Source organism: Cololabis saira, chromosome 9 (assembly GCF_033807715.1).
Source record: "Cololabis saira isolate AMF1-May2022 chromosome 9, fColSai1.1, whole genome shotgun sequence".
NCBI lineage: Eukaryota > Metazoa > Chordata > Actinopteri > Beloniformes > Belonidae > Cololabis > Cololabis saira.
In genome coordinates, this window is record NC_084595.1 from 43,531,574 (window position 1) to 43,549,234 (window position 17,661).

Genomic DNA, 17,661 nt, shown 5'->3' on the forward strand with positions numbered 1-17,661 from the left:
TCATCAGTACATACAGAATCCTTTATTGAATGAAGCAAAATAACGGAGAAAACCTCAATCCCCTTTTATGAAAATAAATAAATGTTTTCTTTGTCTGGCTGAGCAGCAGCTGGAGCTGACGTCTTCCTCTGCCGTCCTCTTTGTTTTCCCGTCCGCAGTTCAGCTGCGACACCAAGAAAAAAAATCTAAAAAGTTGAGACGCTGCGACACATTTTGGCACGCGATGATTGCTCGCTGTGGGGATGGGGGGGTAACGGGGTAACAGCAGTGCATGAAGCCCAACGGCGCTGAAATCCTGTTCTATTACCCACAAAAAAACAAAAAAGGGTAAAATCTCAGTGTCAGGGGTTGCCATTGCAACTAATTTATAGACTTACTTAGCAAATGTACCTGCTGAGGCAGGAAATAAAACCAAACCGGTCCTGCTGTCTGGTACTACTGAGCCGGACTCCCACTACTGCTAATGGGGAGAGCTAATGAGGCTAACCATACTAACAAGCCGCCATTAAAAGCCAAAATAAAACATTTCCTGCAGCTTTTCAATGAGGAAGAAGAGAAGAAGCAGCAGTGATTCTATGTTTGAGTGTCAGAGAGAGATGATGATGAAGGTGACTGGGGGTAAAGGAAACCAGGGCGTCCCTCTGTCTGGATCTGAATCATTAGCGGAGTATTGACAGCTGTGAAGTGTGTGTGTGTGGGTGGACGGAGGAAGTGTGTGTGTCATCACGGTGCAGTTTCAGGCTCCACTCCACCGCAGGGAACGCAGACAAACTTCCACACCAACGGGTCCCAACGAGCACCGAACTGTAAATGACCCCCCCTCGCACGCACGCACGCATCCCATCAACTTCTCCCAACACACTAACAAAATAAAACACTCGGATGTGTTTGTAGCACATACTTCATGAAGACGATTGTTTCAACTTTCCGGGTTAAAAAGTTTCATGAGTTTGAATGTGATGAATCCCAGAAGGAACTCAGACGCGTTTGTGAAGTTGAGCCTGGAGCTGCTGTACTACTGACCACAGGCCTGGGAGCACACGGAGGAGGAGGAGCTCTGCAGGGGAGAGGACTCGTACCCCCAACCCCCTGCAGCTCCAACCAGCCCTCACCTCCCGTAGTGTCAATGGGAAATTTAGGTTTTTAACTAGTTGAGAATGTTTCTACTGAATGTGGATCTCTCGACTGCGCTCATTTTTGTGTACGGCGTCATCAGTAGTACAGCCCGGTGTGTGTGTGTGTGTGTGTGTGTGTGTGTGTGTGTGTGTGTGTGTGTGTGTGTGTGTGTGTGTGTGTGGGGGTCCGGTGCAGGTGCTGCTGCTTCACTCCTGATCTTTGAAAGCCTCCAGGTCGAAGGCGGTGTCCATGAAGCGCCGCAGCTCCATCAGGTGGGTGTTCTTGTTTCCGGTGGCCGGAGCTGAAGCCGGCCCTCTGCCAGCGTACCTGAGACACACAGAGAGACGCAGGTTAGCGAGCCGTAGCTCCACGTGGAACTGTGTTCTGGGACGGAGAGGGGGCAGCGTTACCAGACGGGCTTGGCTCTGTTGATGGTGGTCCTCATGCGAGGCTTCACGTAGTCGTAGTAGCCCTGGTTCTTGTGCTCCTCCTGACACCACACCAGGTCGGCGTTGGAGAAACGCTCCGACTCCGACTTCACCTGGTCGAACGGGAACGGGGAGAGCTGTGGGGAGAGATGAAGGCCATGACTGGTTCTGCAGGGGAGGAGGAAGGGCGGACTGAGCCTTGCGAATTTCCCCGCTGTGGGATTATTAAAGGAATATCTTATCTTAACTTATCTTATGTGCGGAAACACACAGGTGTCAGCTGCTGCTGTGAGTCTCACCTGTCAATCAATACCAGGGCTGGGATCCATTCAAATGTTAAGAATCCATTCCGATTCTTTAGATTCAGAATCGATTATCAAGATTCGGTTCAATCCGATTCGATTCGATATTGATTTGGGTTAGTTTTATTAAGACTGTTTTTTGAGCTGTTGCATGAATGATATGACTGTAGTTCTGCAACATATTAATACTAGTATTATATTGAGATTCAACAGCAAGTATTGCAGCTAATGATGCTGTAAGGACCAATCAGCTCCCAGAATGCTGATAGAACTGAAACAGAAACATCGTGGGTCAGAATTATCAAACAGATCCAGGGAAGAAACAGAGACGGAGGAAATCTTTTTCGGATTTTAAATTTTTGAGAATTAGCTTTTTAGCATTTTATGCTAATATAACCCCAAGACAGTATATAAAGTAATGAAATATAGACAATTTATGTAATTATAACTGAAAACCTTAATGTTTTCATACCTTTAAACATATTTAAAGGCAAAAACATTGTGTCTAACAAAACATTCTTTTTTGGGCATAAACACAAAAATACCAAAAGTTGTAATGTAATGATGAAAAAATTAAATAAAATAATCGATCTTTAGACATAAAAATCAATTTTTATGAATTAGTATAAGAATCTATTTAGAATCGGAAAATAGATTTTTTCAACACAGGCCTAGTCTACACACATTGGTAGGAACAATTAACTGTATGACAGTTATGATAACTTTGCCAGAGCTACATGTCGGTCTGGTCGTCGTTAAACAGCTCCCTCTACTAGCAGCACAGGAGCTCAAACTCTGTTACTATGGTAACTGACTGAAGTAAACCTGGTCCAGATCAGGCTTACGTCAACATAACCAGTTACTCTCAGTCTCCTCCTCTCCTCCTTCCCCAGAGTTAGATCAGATTAGAGCTTGATTTGTCGCTGAGCCAGCGTCCCGGCACAGGGACCTTTCTGCCATCAAGACAACAGAAGAAAAGGCAAAACAGATGACAACATAGGACATGGGTCCACTGGTGCAATCAGCTGTGAAAGGATGTCACTGGGATAGAGTAGGGAAAAAAAGTGTAAAAAAACACCTCAGCACCAGAAAAGCAACATACTACTAAAAATGTTAAAATGATAACAGACTTGCATGCTGCAGATGCTCCATCACATCTGTGTCTGAGCCCTGAAAACTCTGGAAACAGCGGCTCTAACAGAGAAGTAGCTGTGCAGAAGATCTGATAATCGATTTTAAACGTCCACATGTTTTTGTATCGAATTGTTACATATTACTTTTGTAATACTAAATTTGACCTGGGGCCTCATCTATAAAGCTTGCTTGCGCAGAAAAAGCGCCTGAAAGTTGCGGAAGCCACCATCTACGCAAAGCCTCGGATCTAAAAAGAAAAAACTAACCGAAAAATCTGCTTATCTTTACGGCAACTCGGACCCTCCCGTAAGAATTTACTTAAGACACGGGGAACTGGCGACGCAGGCTGTGAGGTGGTGAAATGGCGTAAAATAGCGCTGATCGTGTTCCTCTGTGTTTGAACCTCAGCGTCAGTCAGGACTCTGCTGCTGCTGCAGCCGTGGTGACATTCCTTCACCCACCGCTTTAGGACAGAACAAATGAGGGACTGTAGAGCGTTTAGGGGCTCCATGGAGCCTCTCATTTCTTCCCTAAAGGGACACAGATTTTTTTATATATATAATGAGTTTTACGCGCGCGTGAAACCTTTTAGGTGCGGGTGTATGGTGCCTACATTAGGGTTTCGCGTTAAAACGACGCAGAGCCTACGGCGTAGGGTACGCGGTGACGCGCACCTACGCCGTAGGCTCTGCGTTGGTGTGACGCAGAACCATAAATCAGCCCTGAGCAGCTCTGAGGGGAAACCGGAGAGGATAGTCTAGGCAGAATTTCTGAAAATGTGCTTATTTAAAGTGCTGAAGGCATTTTGTGAATATTTACAATATACAACATTTCTAGGGGTATTAAGGGGTGCTGGATCCAAATCTGCTGTATATGAAGCTCAAAAATGTCCCAAAATGCCTCAAAATTGAGAAATCCAACATGGTCGCCACTGCCACGCTGAAATCTATTTTTCAGTACCGGTATATCTTTTTGACTAAACAAGATACAAACATGAATTAAATGTACTTTTGTAAGTTTTCCTACATGGGCAATTCGATGCCATATTCAGAATTGAGATGTAATGTCAATGTAATGACCCTGTCTAGGAGGGGGAGCGGGGGGTGAAGCAGGGCTGCGGGGCTGTTCTCGCATCGTCTTCGCACAGGGTGTGTCGATGAGTTGCAATTAATGGCTGATCCTACCGTTAGTTTTTAAACTGTAAAAAGTTGGGGGGACAAAAACATGATTTTGAAAAGACGGGGGGACATGTTCCCACTGTAGCGCTGGGGAACTCACTGCGTTCCGCGCAGCAACGGCGTGCTGCCACTCACTCGCTTTATTTTATACTATTTATTTTTCTACTTTTACTGTGACCACAAAATAATGTCGTTTTCCTGTCCTCCACCTCATCCTCAACATCTAGATCTCAGATCTCAGTGAAATTCAGTGGCACGGTGGCTCTCATTCATTCTGAAGCCAAACAGGCTGCAGGAAGCCACTGCGCATGCTCAGCAGGCTCATTCATATGCAAAAACATACCATTTTTGGTATGAAGTGGGCGTGTAGAGGGCGGGATATGAGGCGGAATCAGCTGCGCAAACTTCCAGCTGGACTGTGATTCATAAAGGAACATTGCACGCAAGATTGCGTGCACATGGTTTTATTGATCCAGATTTTTTTTTTGCGCCCGGCATTTTCGGCCTACGCAGTCCATTTTAAATGAGGCCCTGGTCTTTGTACGTTTTGACCGTATACAAACATAATTCTTGCCATTGTAAGAATGAGATGTACCTGCTGTACTCTACTGCCCTTACTTTTTAACAACTGGTGCTTTTTATTATTTTACCTCTTTTCTTATAATTTTATTTAATTTTTTTGTTATTTACTGTTTAATTATGTCTTGCCGCTTTTAATGTTGATGTAAAGCACTTTGAATTACCTTGTGTTGAATTGTGCTATACAAATAAACTTTAGTTTAGTTTATTTGCACATAAAAAAATATACAACTGCCAAACGTTCAGACGAACAGTATGTAGAAAAAAAAAGGAAACAAAAAGAAATACAATGTAACAGAAAAAATGTGCGGGAGGAACCAAAAAAACCCATAAGGGGTTGTCGAGTGGTCCTCCTATAATGAAACAAACAATATCTACAGAGATGTGTAAAACATAGGACAACTAAGGAGAATAAGCTAAATTACTAGAAAAACAAAAACAGGAATCTGATGAGGAACTTGCCTTTGTGCCATTTTGAAGAAGGACCACACATATGCTCAAATTTAAGTTAAACAAAAATGGGAAAAACATAAAATGGCCTTCAAAATACTATTTACTATAGTGTAATAAATAAATGACGTGTCTGAAGTATTGGACGGAGTCGTGATGAGTTCACCTCAGTTTAGTAACGCAGACAGACATGACAACCTCCCGACAGCCTCGTGTGACCGTGCTGAGAGTAGAATCTGCAGCAGTGGAGCCACGGGGCGTTTGTTTTTTTTAGATCCCTCAAGAACCGTCGGGAATGAAACGCTGAGCCTCAGGGAGGAAATACCAGGCGCGTAGCCAGTAATGGACCTGGGTGGTGCTGGCCCTCCAGGAAAAACAAGAGAGGAGACCGCACACTTTTACTTCCCAGTGCAGATTTATTTAGCCTAATTTATTTAGCTAAATAAATAGGCACTGGGGAGTAAAAGTGTCCGGTCTCCTCTCTTGTTTTTCCTGGATCTATGCTTTGAGACCAGCACCTGTTGAAATATTGGATGTGCGCGACCTATTTTACCTTTTGTCCCTACTGGCCCTCCCAGCCAACTTTGATCAAAATACATGTTTCACATCAACATATTCTAAAAAATGATATGAGAAAAGGTATAAATATAAACAGGATTTGTTGTTGACTTGTGTTCAGCATTTATTGTTTTTCTTCTGATTAAAACTGAACTTTTGAAACAAGTTGCAGGAGCCTCGGGACATAAGTGATTGCTCTGGTTCTGACAGATTGAGCTGCCTTTAGCCAGCTAGCTAGCCGGCGTTGCAGCCGACTTTATCGCCACAACAGTGACTGTGTTTCCATGCATCAATAACCCTTTTCTAACCGGAATATTAGCAATAACCTGGTTTTGCACGGCCACGTAAACACCAATAACCCCTTTGAATAACCTGAATTTGCTCATATTCTGTTTTTAAAAACCAGAATATGACCCCTGGGTTACTCCTTTTAAAACCTGAATATTGGGTCATGTAAACGCCAAACGGAATATCCCCATCAAACGGAACAGGAGTTTGTTTTCTGCACATGCTCTGTTCACAAGGAATCCTGGTCTTTTGAGTCCAGGAAGTTCTTATAAACACGGAGAAACCAAGACCAGGAGGAGACTAATCACTTCATAAATGTAATGAAGGATATGAACATTTCTGCATTTGTAGACGGTAGAAAGTACCGGGATAGAAGATTTACAAGAAGTTGAGCGAAGCAGCATTTGTTTTGAATTTGGATACAGGAAGAACAAGTGGAAATGACAGGAATTGTGTCATGACGTTCTCCGCGCGTCGCTGGTTTGATCCAGATATCCCAAATGACTAATTACCATGTACATGGAATATTTTGAATGTTTCAGTAACCGGAATATTAGCAATAACCCGAATTTTGACTGCATGTAAACGTATTCACTGGCTAAACAGAGTTCATTGATTAGTTATTTTAAAAAACAAAACTTGAAGAAGACACGCCGGGGCCAGTGCCTCGGTCTGAGTCCCCCCAGCCCACTTCTTCAGCCCCAGAGGAGGTTAGCCCTCCATTTATCCACAATTGATGAACCACCTTCACAGCAAGTTTGGGTGTATTTCCAAGCACGGTCAAGAATGGAAAACCAAGATGCTTTTCATCAAAGTGGTATGGACAGTTTTCTTGGTTGGACTACAGTTTAAACAAGGACGTGATTTTCTGTCAAATGTGGAGACATTTCCCCAGCAGAGCTGACGGCCTTTAATCTGTCTGTTTGTCATGTTTTCTGCTTAAACATTTTTATAAGTCCAGTTTTTCTGGGACAAAATGGCCCACCCAAAAAAGTATTTCTGCCTGCACCACTGGGCTATACCTGCTCGATGCGGTCGATGGCCACCACGTCCTCCATGCCGCGGGCCTTCCTCTCTTTGGTCAGCTCGTAGTAAACCTTCCCTGTGCAGAAGATGATTCTCTTGACCTGCTCCGGCCGCTGGGCGGCTGGGCCAGCTTCTGTGATCACCCTCTGGACGTGGGTTCCTGCACAGAGAATGTGGGGGGAGAGAAGATGAAGGGACGGAACACAACTCCACTCTGAGAAGGGAAAAGGGTCCGGGAGAGCGATGGTGTTACCGGGCAGCATCTCGTCAAAGCTGGACCGAGCCTCCGGGTGACGCAGCAGAGACTTGGGAGTGAAGACGATCAGCTGCACACGCCAACGGGGAATTTAGGGAAGAAAGAAATAAAAAGTGTCAGAATACAGATGATGCAAAGCAGCTGACACAGTCGTGCAAATGTTAGCATGGTTCCCACTCTTTCCCTGAAATTATTTTCCAGGACATTTTAATTAAGGGTGCTCCTCTTCCTTGTGGAAAACTACTTTTACTGGAAATTAATGAGGTTAAATCTACATGAAAAGTCACTAATCTCTAATTTCTACTCCCATCTTAGTTAGTTAGTTCATCTTTATTTTGGTCAATTATAAGCATGAAAATCAATAAGCAAGATAATAAACATTTACAGGTTTTTCTTTGGTCAACATGGTGATTATTTTGACCGAAAAGGTCTGGGCTTAATAATAATAATAACTAGAAAATTTCAGGAAATTTTGATATGGGCATGCCCTACTGCCCATTCGTCCCCTCTTGCTGCTTTGGTTTAGGGCTGTAGTGGTTGTGTTCAGGGTGGTTCTATGTCAGTTTGAGGTGTTTACGATTGCATTTCATTCATTCCTGTGCTCCCAATAGTTATTAATGGGGCGCGCTTTTTGGCGTCTAGCGTCCCCACTGTAACGCTTTTGACTGAGAAAAGTAATGCCCATCGAGGCACGATGGAGACGCATCTAACGATGTATGCCATACATGGGTGCACGTTCCGGTTCAGGCTACGTTAACGGATAGGTTTTTTTTTCACCATGGTAAAAAACACCATTCAAATGAATGGCTATTTGGCCTGGATTTTGACAAAAAATTTGCTTAAATCCCAGCTTCATAAAATTGGAATATGTTGAAGTCCACAGCGTGACGAGTCGGAGAACATTTGTACGATGTCTCTACGATAACCTGTTGCCTAGCAAAAAGCGTCCAAAATCAAACGGAAAGAAAAAAAGAAATGAAAGGTCAATATCGCAAAAACTGTAATAATTGGAATAATGAGGTTGTAGGGTCCGTTAGTGCCAATCGGGCCGAGTGATTGAAAGTTTGAACGATGTCTCTACGATAAAGTTCGGCCGAGCAATAAGCGTCCGAATTTTCGCCTTTTATTTTTCTTTTTGGCATCTATCGTTGCCACGGTAACACTTTTGACTGAGAAAAGTAATGCCCATCGATGGAGACGCATCTAACGATGTATGCCATCCATGGGTGCACTTTGCGGTTCGGGCTGTATTAACGGACGAAAAAAGAGTGCGGAATAATAAGAAAAGGGAAACCTTTTCTGTATACCATTATATCACCTTCATTTTCATGTTTTTTCTCGTTTTGAGGGGCGTGTTTTATTTTTTGGGGATTTTTCTCTTCCATATCAGAGCGGGGTCATGCTGTACACCCGCTGTTGCGCAGTGGGACTTTTGCGACTTTAACTCGTTAGCAAAATGCTAGCAACTTTGCCCTTTGGGCCATTCTGGACGATTGTAATATGGTCATGCCACTACTTGGCATGCCCATAATAATAATAATAATAATAATAATAAAACCAATTTAGGTTGTCATTTCATCTCATGCATGTGTATTGTGTCTATACATCAAATCCTACATACTATACATGCATATGTTCATACCGGTACATACCCACAAACAGGCGCACACACACACCTACACGCATACACACACAAACACATGCGCTTTTTGGCGTCTAGCGTCGCCACGGTAACGCTTTGGACTGAGAAAAGTAATGCGTGTTGTCGGAGGATGGAGACGCACATTTTGATGTATAATACACCTGGGTGCACGTTACTGTTCGGGCCCCATTAACGGCCGAAGAAGTGGCATAAATTGCGCCAAAATTACGCGATTAACTCAAAATGGCCGACTTCCTGTTCGGTTTCGGCCATGGCGCCAAGAGACTTTTCTTTAAGTTGCAACATGATACAGGTGTGTACCGATTTTCGTGCATGTACGTCAAACCGTATTGTGGGGCTTAAGGCACAAAGTTTTCTAGGGGGCGCTGTTGAGCCATTAGGCCACGCCCATTAATGTAAACCATGAAATATCACATTTTTCGCCAGGCCAGACCTGGCTTGCGTGCAAAATTTGGTGACTTTTGGGGCACGTTTAGGGGGAAAAAAGGCCCTCATTTCTTCTGGGAAAAAAAAAAAAAAGAAGAGAAAAACAACAAGAACTCCTACAGATACAATAGGGCCTTCGCACTGTGTTCGGGCCCTAATAAAATAATAATAAATAAAAAATAAAAACTTCCCTGGGGGGTTGTACTCAGGTTACGACCCGCCACCCGCGTGAGTTCTGTTTACACCAGACCCGACCCGCGGTTAAGACAACAGTCGGAGGAGAGTTCTGGGCTGGGCAGCTGGACACGCCCCCCCACGTCGGCCAATGTAGAAAAGGACAAGCGTCAGGCTGGAATGTGAAGTATCCGCCCATGGAACAGGGGCTACTGGTTCTGCATTGTCTCTCACAGTTGTGATAGAACTTTTGTCTGTTTTTCTTTCCAATGCCACTTTGTTTTCTAGACGTTTTTGGTCATTAACATCACAACCTCCAAAAACCTGTGTGTGTGTGTGTGTGTGTGTGTGTGTGTGTGTGTGTGTGTGTGTGTGTGTGTGTGTGTGTGTGTGTGAGAGCATCTTACAGGCTTTCTGAACGGCAGCAGGATCTGTCTCCTCAGAACGTGGAAGTAGCTTGCCGGGTTTGAACAGTTCACCACGATCCAGTTGCAGTCGTAGAGCTGACGCACAGCGAAGTCCTCTGTGATGGTCTGGGAGACAGAACCAGCGTTAGACGACACACACGACCCACTCTGCTGCCTGGGGGGGCTGGTCTTACCGGCATCACGTCTGGGTCATCGTTGCACATCTGCAGGAACCGCTCTGGGCGAGCTGAAGAATGTTCTGGGCCCTGATGAAGCAAACAGAGGAAAGTGTGAGGATGACGACAAACCAGAGTAGGGGCTTGGGGCTGGAGATCCATTCAAATGTCAAGAATCCATTCGATTCCGATTCTTAAGATTCAGAATCGCTTTTATTTGATCAGATTTGATTCAATTCCGATATTGATTTGAGTTAGTGTTATTAAAACTGTTTTTTAAGCTGTTGCATGAATTCTATGATTGTAGTTCTGCAACATATGAATACTATTATTATATTGAGATTCAACAGCAAGTATTGCAGCTAATGATGCTGTAAGGACCAATCAGCTCCCAGAATGCTGATAGAACTGCTTTCACAAACATCGTGTGGGTCAGAATTACCAAACAGATCCAGGGAGGAAACAGATGATAAGGCCATATGAAATCGGTTTCATTTTTCCCATTTATGAGAATTTGGTTTTTAGCATTTTATGCAAATGTAACCCCAAGACAGTATATAAAGCAAAGAAATATAGACAATTTATAAAATTATAACTGAAAACTTTAATGTTTTCATACCTTTAAATATTTTTAAAGGCAAAAGTTATGTTATGCTTAGTTATGCTCCTGTCCAAAAAAACATTCCTTTTTTGGGCATAAACAAAAAAATGCCAAAAGTTGTAATGTAATGATGAAAAAATAAATAAATAAAAAAAAATAAATAAATAAATCGATTTTTAGATATAAGAATCGATTTTTTTGGAATTAATGAGAATCGATTTAGAATGGGAAAACCGATCTTTTCAACACAAGCGTATTGGTGCTTGCGCCCTGAGCGGGCTGGAAGGAGCTGTTTCCTCTCACCATGCCCTCCATGCCGTGCGGCAGCAGCAGCACGATGCCGTTCTGCCGGACCCACTTGGCCTGGCCGGGGCAGATGAACTGGTCGATGATGCACTGGGCAGTGTTGTGGAAGTCTCCGAACTGGGCCTCCCACAGGATCAGGGCGTTGGGACTGGCCATGGCGAACCCCAGCTCGAAGCCTGCAGGACAGAGATCCAGCTCAGGCCACGGAGGGACATTTCATCTGGAGGTGAACATGAGCACGGATACAGCAGACTCACCCAGGACTCCGTACTCGGACAGCGAGCTGTTGCAGACGGTGTACGGCGCCTGGTCAGGAGACAGGTGGTTCATGGGAATGCAGGTCCTCTTGTCCACGTTCTGGTCGTGGAGGACGTGGTGACGGTGGCTGAGAAGAAACAAAGCGGTTGAAAACACTGGAACTCTGCTCTTTCAAACGTTTCATTTCTTGTTTTGCTTATTAATCAAACCACATCTTAATAAATATTTTCGTGTTCTGGTTGGTGACTTGTTGCACGCCTCGGCAAGCTTCTGGGACGTTGAGGGAGTCCAGCAGTGCCAGCGTTCGCTCCTAGAGTTTCAGATTCCTTTGAAGGCTCCACATCCTTCAGGTTAGGGATGGGCGGTATGGACTAAAAAATGTATCAAGATCATTTCTGGCATTTATGCTGATAACGATAAAAATTACGATAGAAAAAATACCAATTCAACTCCACCTTTTTAACTATAAATCTATCTCCACATTCAGTCTTTGGAGCCCCCAAATCACTGCTCTAAAAGATACTAAATGCTACTCAACTACATCAATTAAATTGAATTAATAAAAACCAATTAAATTAGTACACCTGTACGGTAATGACTCAAATGAAACAAGTTTGAAATGTAAGAACAGATTCAACATTTGTTCAAACTGTATGGCTTAAACAGTGGGATAACAGTGCCAACAGCAAAAGTACCATTGTCCTTCAAGTTTTCTTAGCTTATAAAATCACAAAGTAGAAAAAAATACAACCTGATAAATAAAGAAACAGGACAAATAAATAAAAGCCATCCTTTGCACTCACTGTTTTTTTGCAGACTCTGCATATAATAGATGATGTTTGCTCCTCGTTTCTCTTTTTAAATCCAAACCAGTTCCAGATAACGGAGCTGGAGCCTCGTTTAACAACGAGCTCCTCGCTCTCAGATCCGCCTTCGCCATGTTTGTTAAGGCTGATTTATGGTTCTGTATTAAAACGACGATTTAACGCAGAACCATAAATCAGTTCATACAAAAACATCATCAACGGGAATTTATCCTTTTTACCGCGAGATGACAAATTCTTACCGTGGGGAATTTCTTTGGCGGTATATCGTGAACGGTAAAATATCGCCCATTCCTACTTCAGGTTACCTGAACGTTCCTCTCTCTACGTCCTGTCCCGACAGTCTGATGTGGATTCCCTCTTTCAGCAGCGAGCCGAAGGCCATGTACTCCCCCAGAGCCCAGTCCACCATCCGGTTCTGAACCATCCCCGCTCTGCTCTTCAGGATGCGGCTCAGACCTGAGTCAACAAAAGTCAACGTCACTTCAAACGAAGCGGGTTAAAGTGCTGGAGCCGGCGGGACGGACTCAGCAGTGATTCACACCTCCGTGGATGGTGAAGTCCTCCACGGGGACAGACGAAGCCACTTGTCCAATGTGGTTGAGGTTTTCCTCAGTCAGACCGGTGGAGGGGCAGCTCATCGACTTGGGTTGTCCGTCCAACGTGAAAAAACCTGCAGACAACAAGAGCTCATCATGTCTGCAGATCAAGAAGACACAACGCTTGACTATTGCTCGTTACCGTATTGGCCCGAATATTAGACGGTGTTTTTGCATTGAAATAAGACTGAAAAAGTGGGGGTCGTCTTCCATTCGGGGTCTAGACATTATACCCATCACAATGCTAGATGGAGCCAGATATCTTTAAAGCGAATGCTGAACTTAACTCCCCAGGACAAAGTGAACCCCTGTCACGAAGAAGAAAAATAAAAAATAGCAGTAAGAAAGAAAAGAGAAGAAAATAAGAGAAGAGATAACAGAAAATGGAGAAACGTAGCGACAATCTGGAGAAAAGTGGGTGGAAGATCGGCAGGTTAACTGGAAGTTATGCAAGTTATGATGCTTAAGTTTTTTGGCTTAAAGGGAAAGTTTTTTACAACCTGGACCTTATTTCTGGCATTTTTTATGGTTGTATACTCACCCAGGCAAGTTTGGTGTCATTTGGAGTCCTTCGGAAGATATTAGGAGTTTTTTGCGAGCCTCTTCTCCATATAACGGTAGTGAACGGGGCACAGCGGGACACAGACGATGCAGCGTCTAAATAACACATGATTGCCGCGAAACTCTTAATTTCTTTTATGAATCACTAGATCTGCTTCCAGGACCTGTTGTAACATTGTGGCGCTGTCTGTGTAATAAATAAATCCGTTTGTAAACAAGACCTCTGAACTCATGACGTCATCTCTGTGCGCGCGTCCCAGACACAGCTCCGTGTACAGCTGGAGTTCGCTACTGTTAGTTTACTGATAGTTATTTGAAACATGTCTGAATATTTGTTAAATTCTGAGGTTGTGGACGACGACTTTGAATATGATGGACGTCCTTACCGTTTTGAGCCAGAGTATACGGTTGAAGAGCTCACTGAACGGAGGACAGAGTGCGCGCACAGAGATGACGTCATGAGTTCAGAGGTCTTGTTTTCAAACGGATTTATTTATTTTATTTATTACACAGACAGCGCCACAATGTTACAACAGGTCCTGGAAGCAGATCTAGTGATTCATAAAAGAAATGAAGAGTTTCGCGGCAATCATGTGTTATTTAGACGCTGCATCGTCTGTGTCCCTCTGTGCCCCGTTCACTACCGTTATATGGAGAAGCGGCTCGCAAAAAACTCCTAATATCTTCCGAAGGACTCCAAATGACACCAAACACCTCTGGGTGAGTATACAACCATAAAAAATGCCAGAAATAAGGTCCAGGTTGTAAAAAACCGAACTTTCCCTTTAAGGCTTTTCTCCCACTAGGGGAGTTTTTACCTGCCATTGTTTATGTAATAATTACTCGGGGGTTTATGTTCTGGTCTCTGGAAAGATCCTAGAGACAACTTCTGTTGTATTAGATGCTATACAAATAAAATTGAATTGAACCATCGACAGAAAAAAAATGTATTACTAATAGAGCTCCGGTGTAACCTAACGGGTAACACCGGAGCTAAGCTAAATACTTAGCCTATATATTTGTAATGCCTTACGCTATACAAATAAAATTTAATTGAATGCAAACGTCAAGATGATGATTTGAATGAGGCAAAATAACATGCTTTTCTCTCGAATATATTGTTATAATCATTTGTTTCAGATGTTTTGTAATTATTTTCTATATAAAAATTGAATTTAGTGTTCAAAAAGTCTTTTCAAACTTGAGTCTTGAAAAAGAGGGGGTCGTCTTATAACCAGGGTCGTCTTATATTGGGGTCGGTACGGTATGTGGTTGGGATGTTGTCAGCCGTGTTGTTGGTTTGCTGATCGTCTGTTCTTTTGAAGCCCAGCGATCCCTCCCCTGCACAGCCTCTGAAACTCAGCTCCTGCCCCCCCTTGGCTGCTCTGTAAAGATGTTCACGTGGCTGCCTATAGTTAAACCTCTGCTATGCTGAGTGTGATCCAGAAATGTTCCTCAGACTATCGTCACACGTCCACCCCCGAGCCCCCGTCTCACCAGGCCATGGAGAGTCCAGCCAGTGCTTGATGTGCAGGATCTTCTCATCTTTGGAGCGAGCATGCGCCTCCTCACAGATCTTATCGTACTTGGCAATCTCCTCCTGCAGATGCACAAACAGCTCTTCTGAAGGTCACGTGATCCACGGATGACACGCAATACCATCTATCACACTAAATCCCAACTAGGGTTGGGCATCATTTGGATTTTAACGATTCCGATTCCCAATTTCGATTCCTGTTCTAAACGATTCTCGATTCCGATTCTTTGAGGTGCAGGTCAACAGGTCACAAATTTCACTAGATCATTTTTTTTCATTTGAAAATGCCTTTTCTGTGTGGAGTTTGCATGTTCTCCCCGTGCTTGCGTGGGTTTTCTCCGGGTACTCCGGCTTCCTCCCACAGTCCAAAAACATGCATATTAGGTTAATTGATGATTCTAAATTGCCCGTAGGTGTGAGCGTGAGTGTGGTTGTGAGCATGGTTTGTGTGTCTATATGTGGCCCTGTGATGGACTGGTGACCTGTCCAGGGTGTAACCCCTGCCTCTCACCTAAAAATGAGCTGGGATAGGCTCCAGCAGACCCCCGTGACCCCGCAAGGGATAAAGCGGGTAAGACAATGAATGAATGAATGAATGAAAATGCCTTTACACAGGCCATTTTTATTTATTCACACTGCCAGTTGACTTGATACAGTTTAATTTGGTTGCTGTTCTGTAACTAGGGTATTCAAATACCCCTAACTAACTGCTGAATTGCTGAAATACACAAGTTGGTAGCAGTCTGAAAACAAAGAGCTGCACCCTAGGTGGAAAATAAAATAAAACAAACCCTGGAGCATTGACAATGTCATGTGACAGTTCAAAAACAAGTCTTGTTCAGGAAGATTATCATGTCTGCCTTCTCAGGCAGCAAGCGAGAGCGCTCCGCACAGAGTAGTGGCTTCATTCAAGCGACGCACGCCGGGCGGATTAATAATACAAAATAAACGGAGCGCGGCGGGCGGAGTAACACAAAACAAACTGAGCGCGGCAGGCGGAGTAACACAAAACAAACTGAGCGCGGCAGGCGGAGTAACACAAAATAAACTGAGCGCGGCGGGCGGAGTAACACAAAACAAACTGAGCGCGGCAGGCGGAGTAACACAAAACAAACTGAGCGCGGCAGGCGGAGTAACACAAAACAAACTGAGCGCGGCGGGCGGAGTAACACAAAACAAACTGAGCGCAGCAGGCGGAGTAATACAAACTTCGTAAACAAACTAGTGTGGACATTTGGGAACGGAATAAAAGATTTGAAATGCAAACATCTTCTTAACGGTTCCGGAACCGGACGTAAGAAACCGGCCCCAATTTGGAACCGGTTCTCGGTGCCCAACCCTAATCACAGCGGCTTCATTTAGTCAGTTGGGAATCTGTACATTTCTAGGATGATGGAATTTGTGCAATAGACTCGGTTTACATATCAAGCCGATGAATAACCTACTTGACCCGTTTCTACATGCGTCTCAGATTGGTGTTTCTTCCCTGGAATTTTGAGTTTTGTAAACAGTACAGAGAACTGAACCAAAGGTTGTGATGATGTGAAGGGAAAAACTCCTGATTGTTGCCAGTGGGAGTGCTTTACCTCGTACTCCTGCCTGCTCACGGCTCCTTCTGCGATCAGCTTTTCTGCATATTTCTGCAGAACCGGTTTCTGCTTCTTGATCTGCTTGTACATCAGTGGCTGCGTGAACATCGGCTCGTCCATCTCGTTGTGGCCCATCCGGCGGTAGCACACCTGCAAGGTAAAAGACACTTAAATGTAAACAGTTCTGTCAGATAATCCTATCAAGTCAAACTAGGAACAGGGAACGTACTGGGAATGTGGGCACCAGTGTTTCAAAAACATTTTCATCCGTCCGTCAAGGTTCAGGTCATGGATAAAGATATTAACAAATTTATCTGGAAAGGCAAGAGGCCTCGATTAAAAACTCCTACTCTCCAGTGAAATAGAAGGGATGGAGGATTGTCATTGCCAAATTTTTAATTCTATTCTTGGGCTTTTTCCCTTCGACCACTCACTACGTGGTTTAATCCTACAGCCAATGTCTCGTGGCGTTCTTTAGAAGAAAACATAGTGCATCCATGGTCTCTAAGAGAGGTGTTATTATGTAATTTACCAATTAAAATGTGCAAATTACAATTTGGTTCAATTTTATCTCACTTGATCTCAACTTGGCACTTTGTGGAAAAGCTATGTAACCTTACAACTCAGTGGCACTTAAGCACTCCGATCTTTAATCATTTTAGTCTACGAATTGGGGGTAGACCCGTCCAATTCCCACAACGGAGAGATCAGGGTATTCATCTACTTGGGGATATCTATGATGAAAATGGCCTGCGCACATTTCAAGATATAAAAGTTAGTTTTAATTTACAGAACACATCTTTCTTTTTCTACTTGCAAATTAGGGCTGCACTTAAGTACCAAGGTGTACCTAAGGATGTAAAGTTATCTGAACATCCCCTGTATGAGCTAATAGACAAGTTAAAAACAAGGGGCGTGGTCACAACTATATATCAATATATTTCAAAAATGTCATATAAACCTTTAGCCCTATATGCGATATGGAGAAGGGATATACCTGACTGGGACCCAAATTTTAACTGGAATGAAGTATTGACCAATATAATATCATCTTCCAGAAACCCAAATCATCAGCTTATTCATTTTCAATTTGTACATAGAACTTATTTAACACCTTGCAAGCTTTACCACATGAAGATCCTGGTTAGCTCTTTATGTACATGATGCTCTCAGAATAAACCAGGAACCTTCATGCACATGGTCTGGGAATGCCAACCTGTTGCAA

General features: G+C 43.6%; 1 protein-coding gene across 2 annotated transcripts in view; it reads right to left on the bottom strand.

Moving 5' to 3' along the window:
* LOC133450773 (2-oxoglutarate dehydrogenase complex component E1) overlaps positions 1-17,661 on the bottom strand; it is a 51,739-nt gene continuing 34,078 nt past the window's right edge. For both annotated transcript variants that reach the window (XM_061729643.1, XM_061729644.1), the window contains exons 12-23: positions 16,434-16,586; positions 14,808-14,910; positions 12,695-12,823; positions 12,459-12,609; positions 11,326-11,453; positions 11,066-11,244; positions 10,180-10,251; positions 9,986-10,111; positions 7,313-7,385; positions 7,056-7,219; positions 1,527-1,681; positions 1-1,443 (exon numbers count right to left, since the gene is read on the bottom strand). In XM_061729643.1, coding sequence (XP_061585627.1) covers positions 1,323-1,443; positions 1,527-1,681; positions 7,056-7,219; positions 7,313-7,385; positions 9,986-10,111; positions 10,180-10,251; positions 11,066-11,244; positions 11,326-11,453; positions 12,459-12,609; positions 12,695-12,823; positions 14,808-14,910; positions 16,434-16,586 — 1,554 coding nt within the window. In that variant the 3' untranslated portion in view covers positions 1-1,322. The remainder of the gene's footprint in view (positions 1,444-1,526; positions 1,682-7,055; positions 7,220-7,312; positions 7,386-9,985; positions 10,112-10,179; positions 10,252-11,065; positions 11,245-11,325; positions 11,454-12,458; positions 12,610-12,694; positions 12,824-14,807; positions 14,911-16,433; positions 16,587-17,661) is intronic.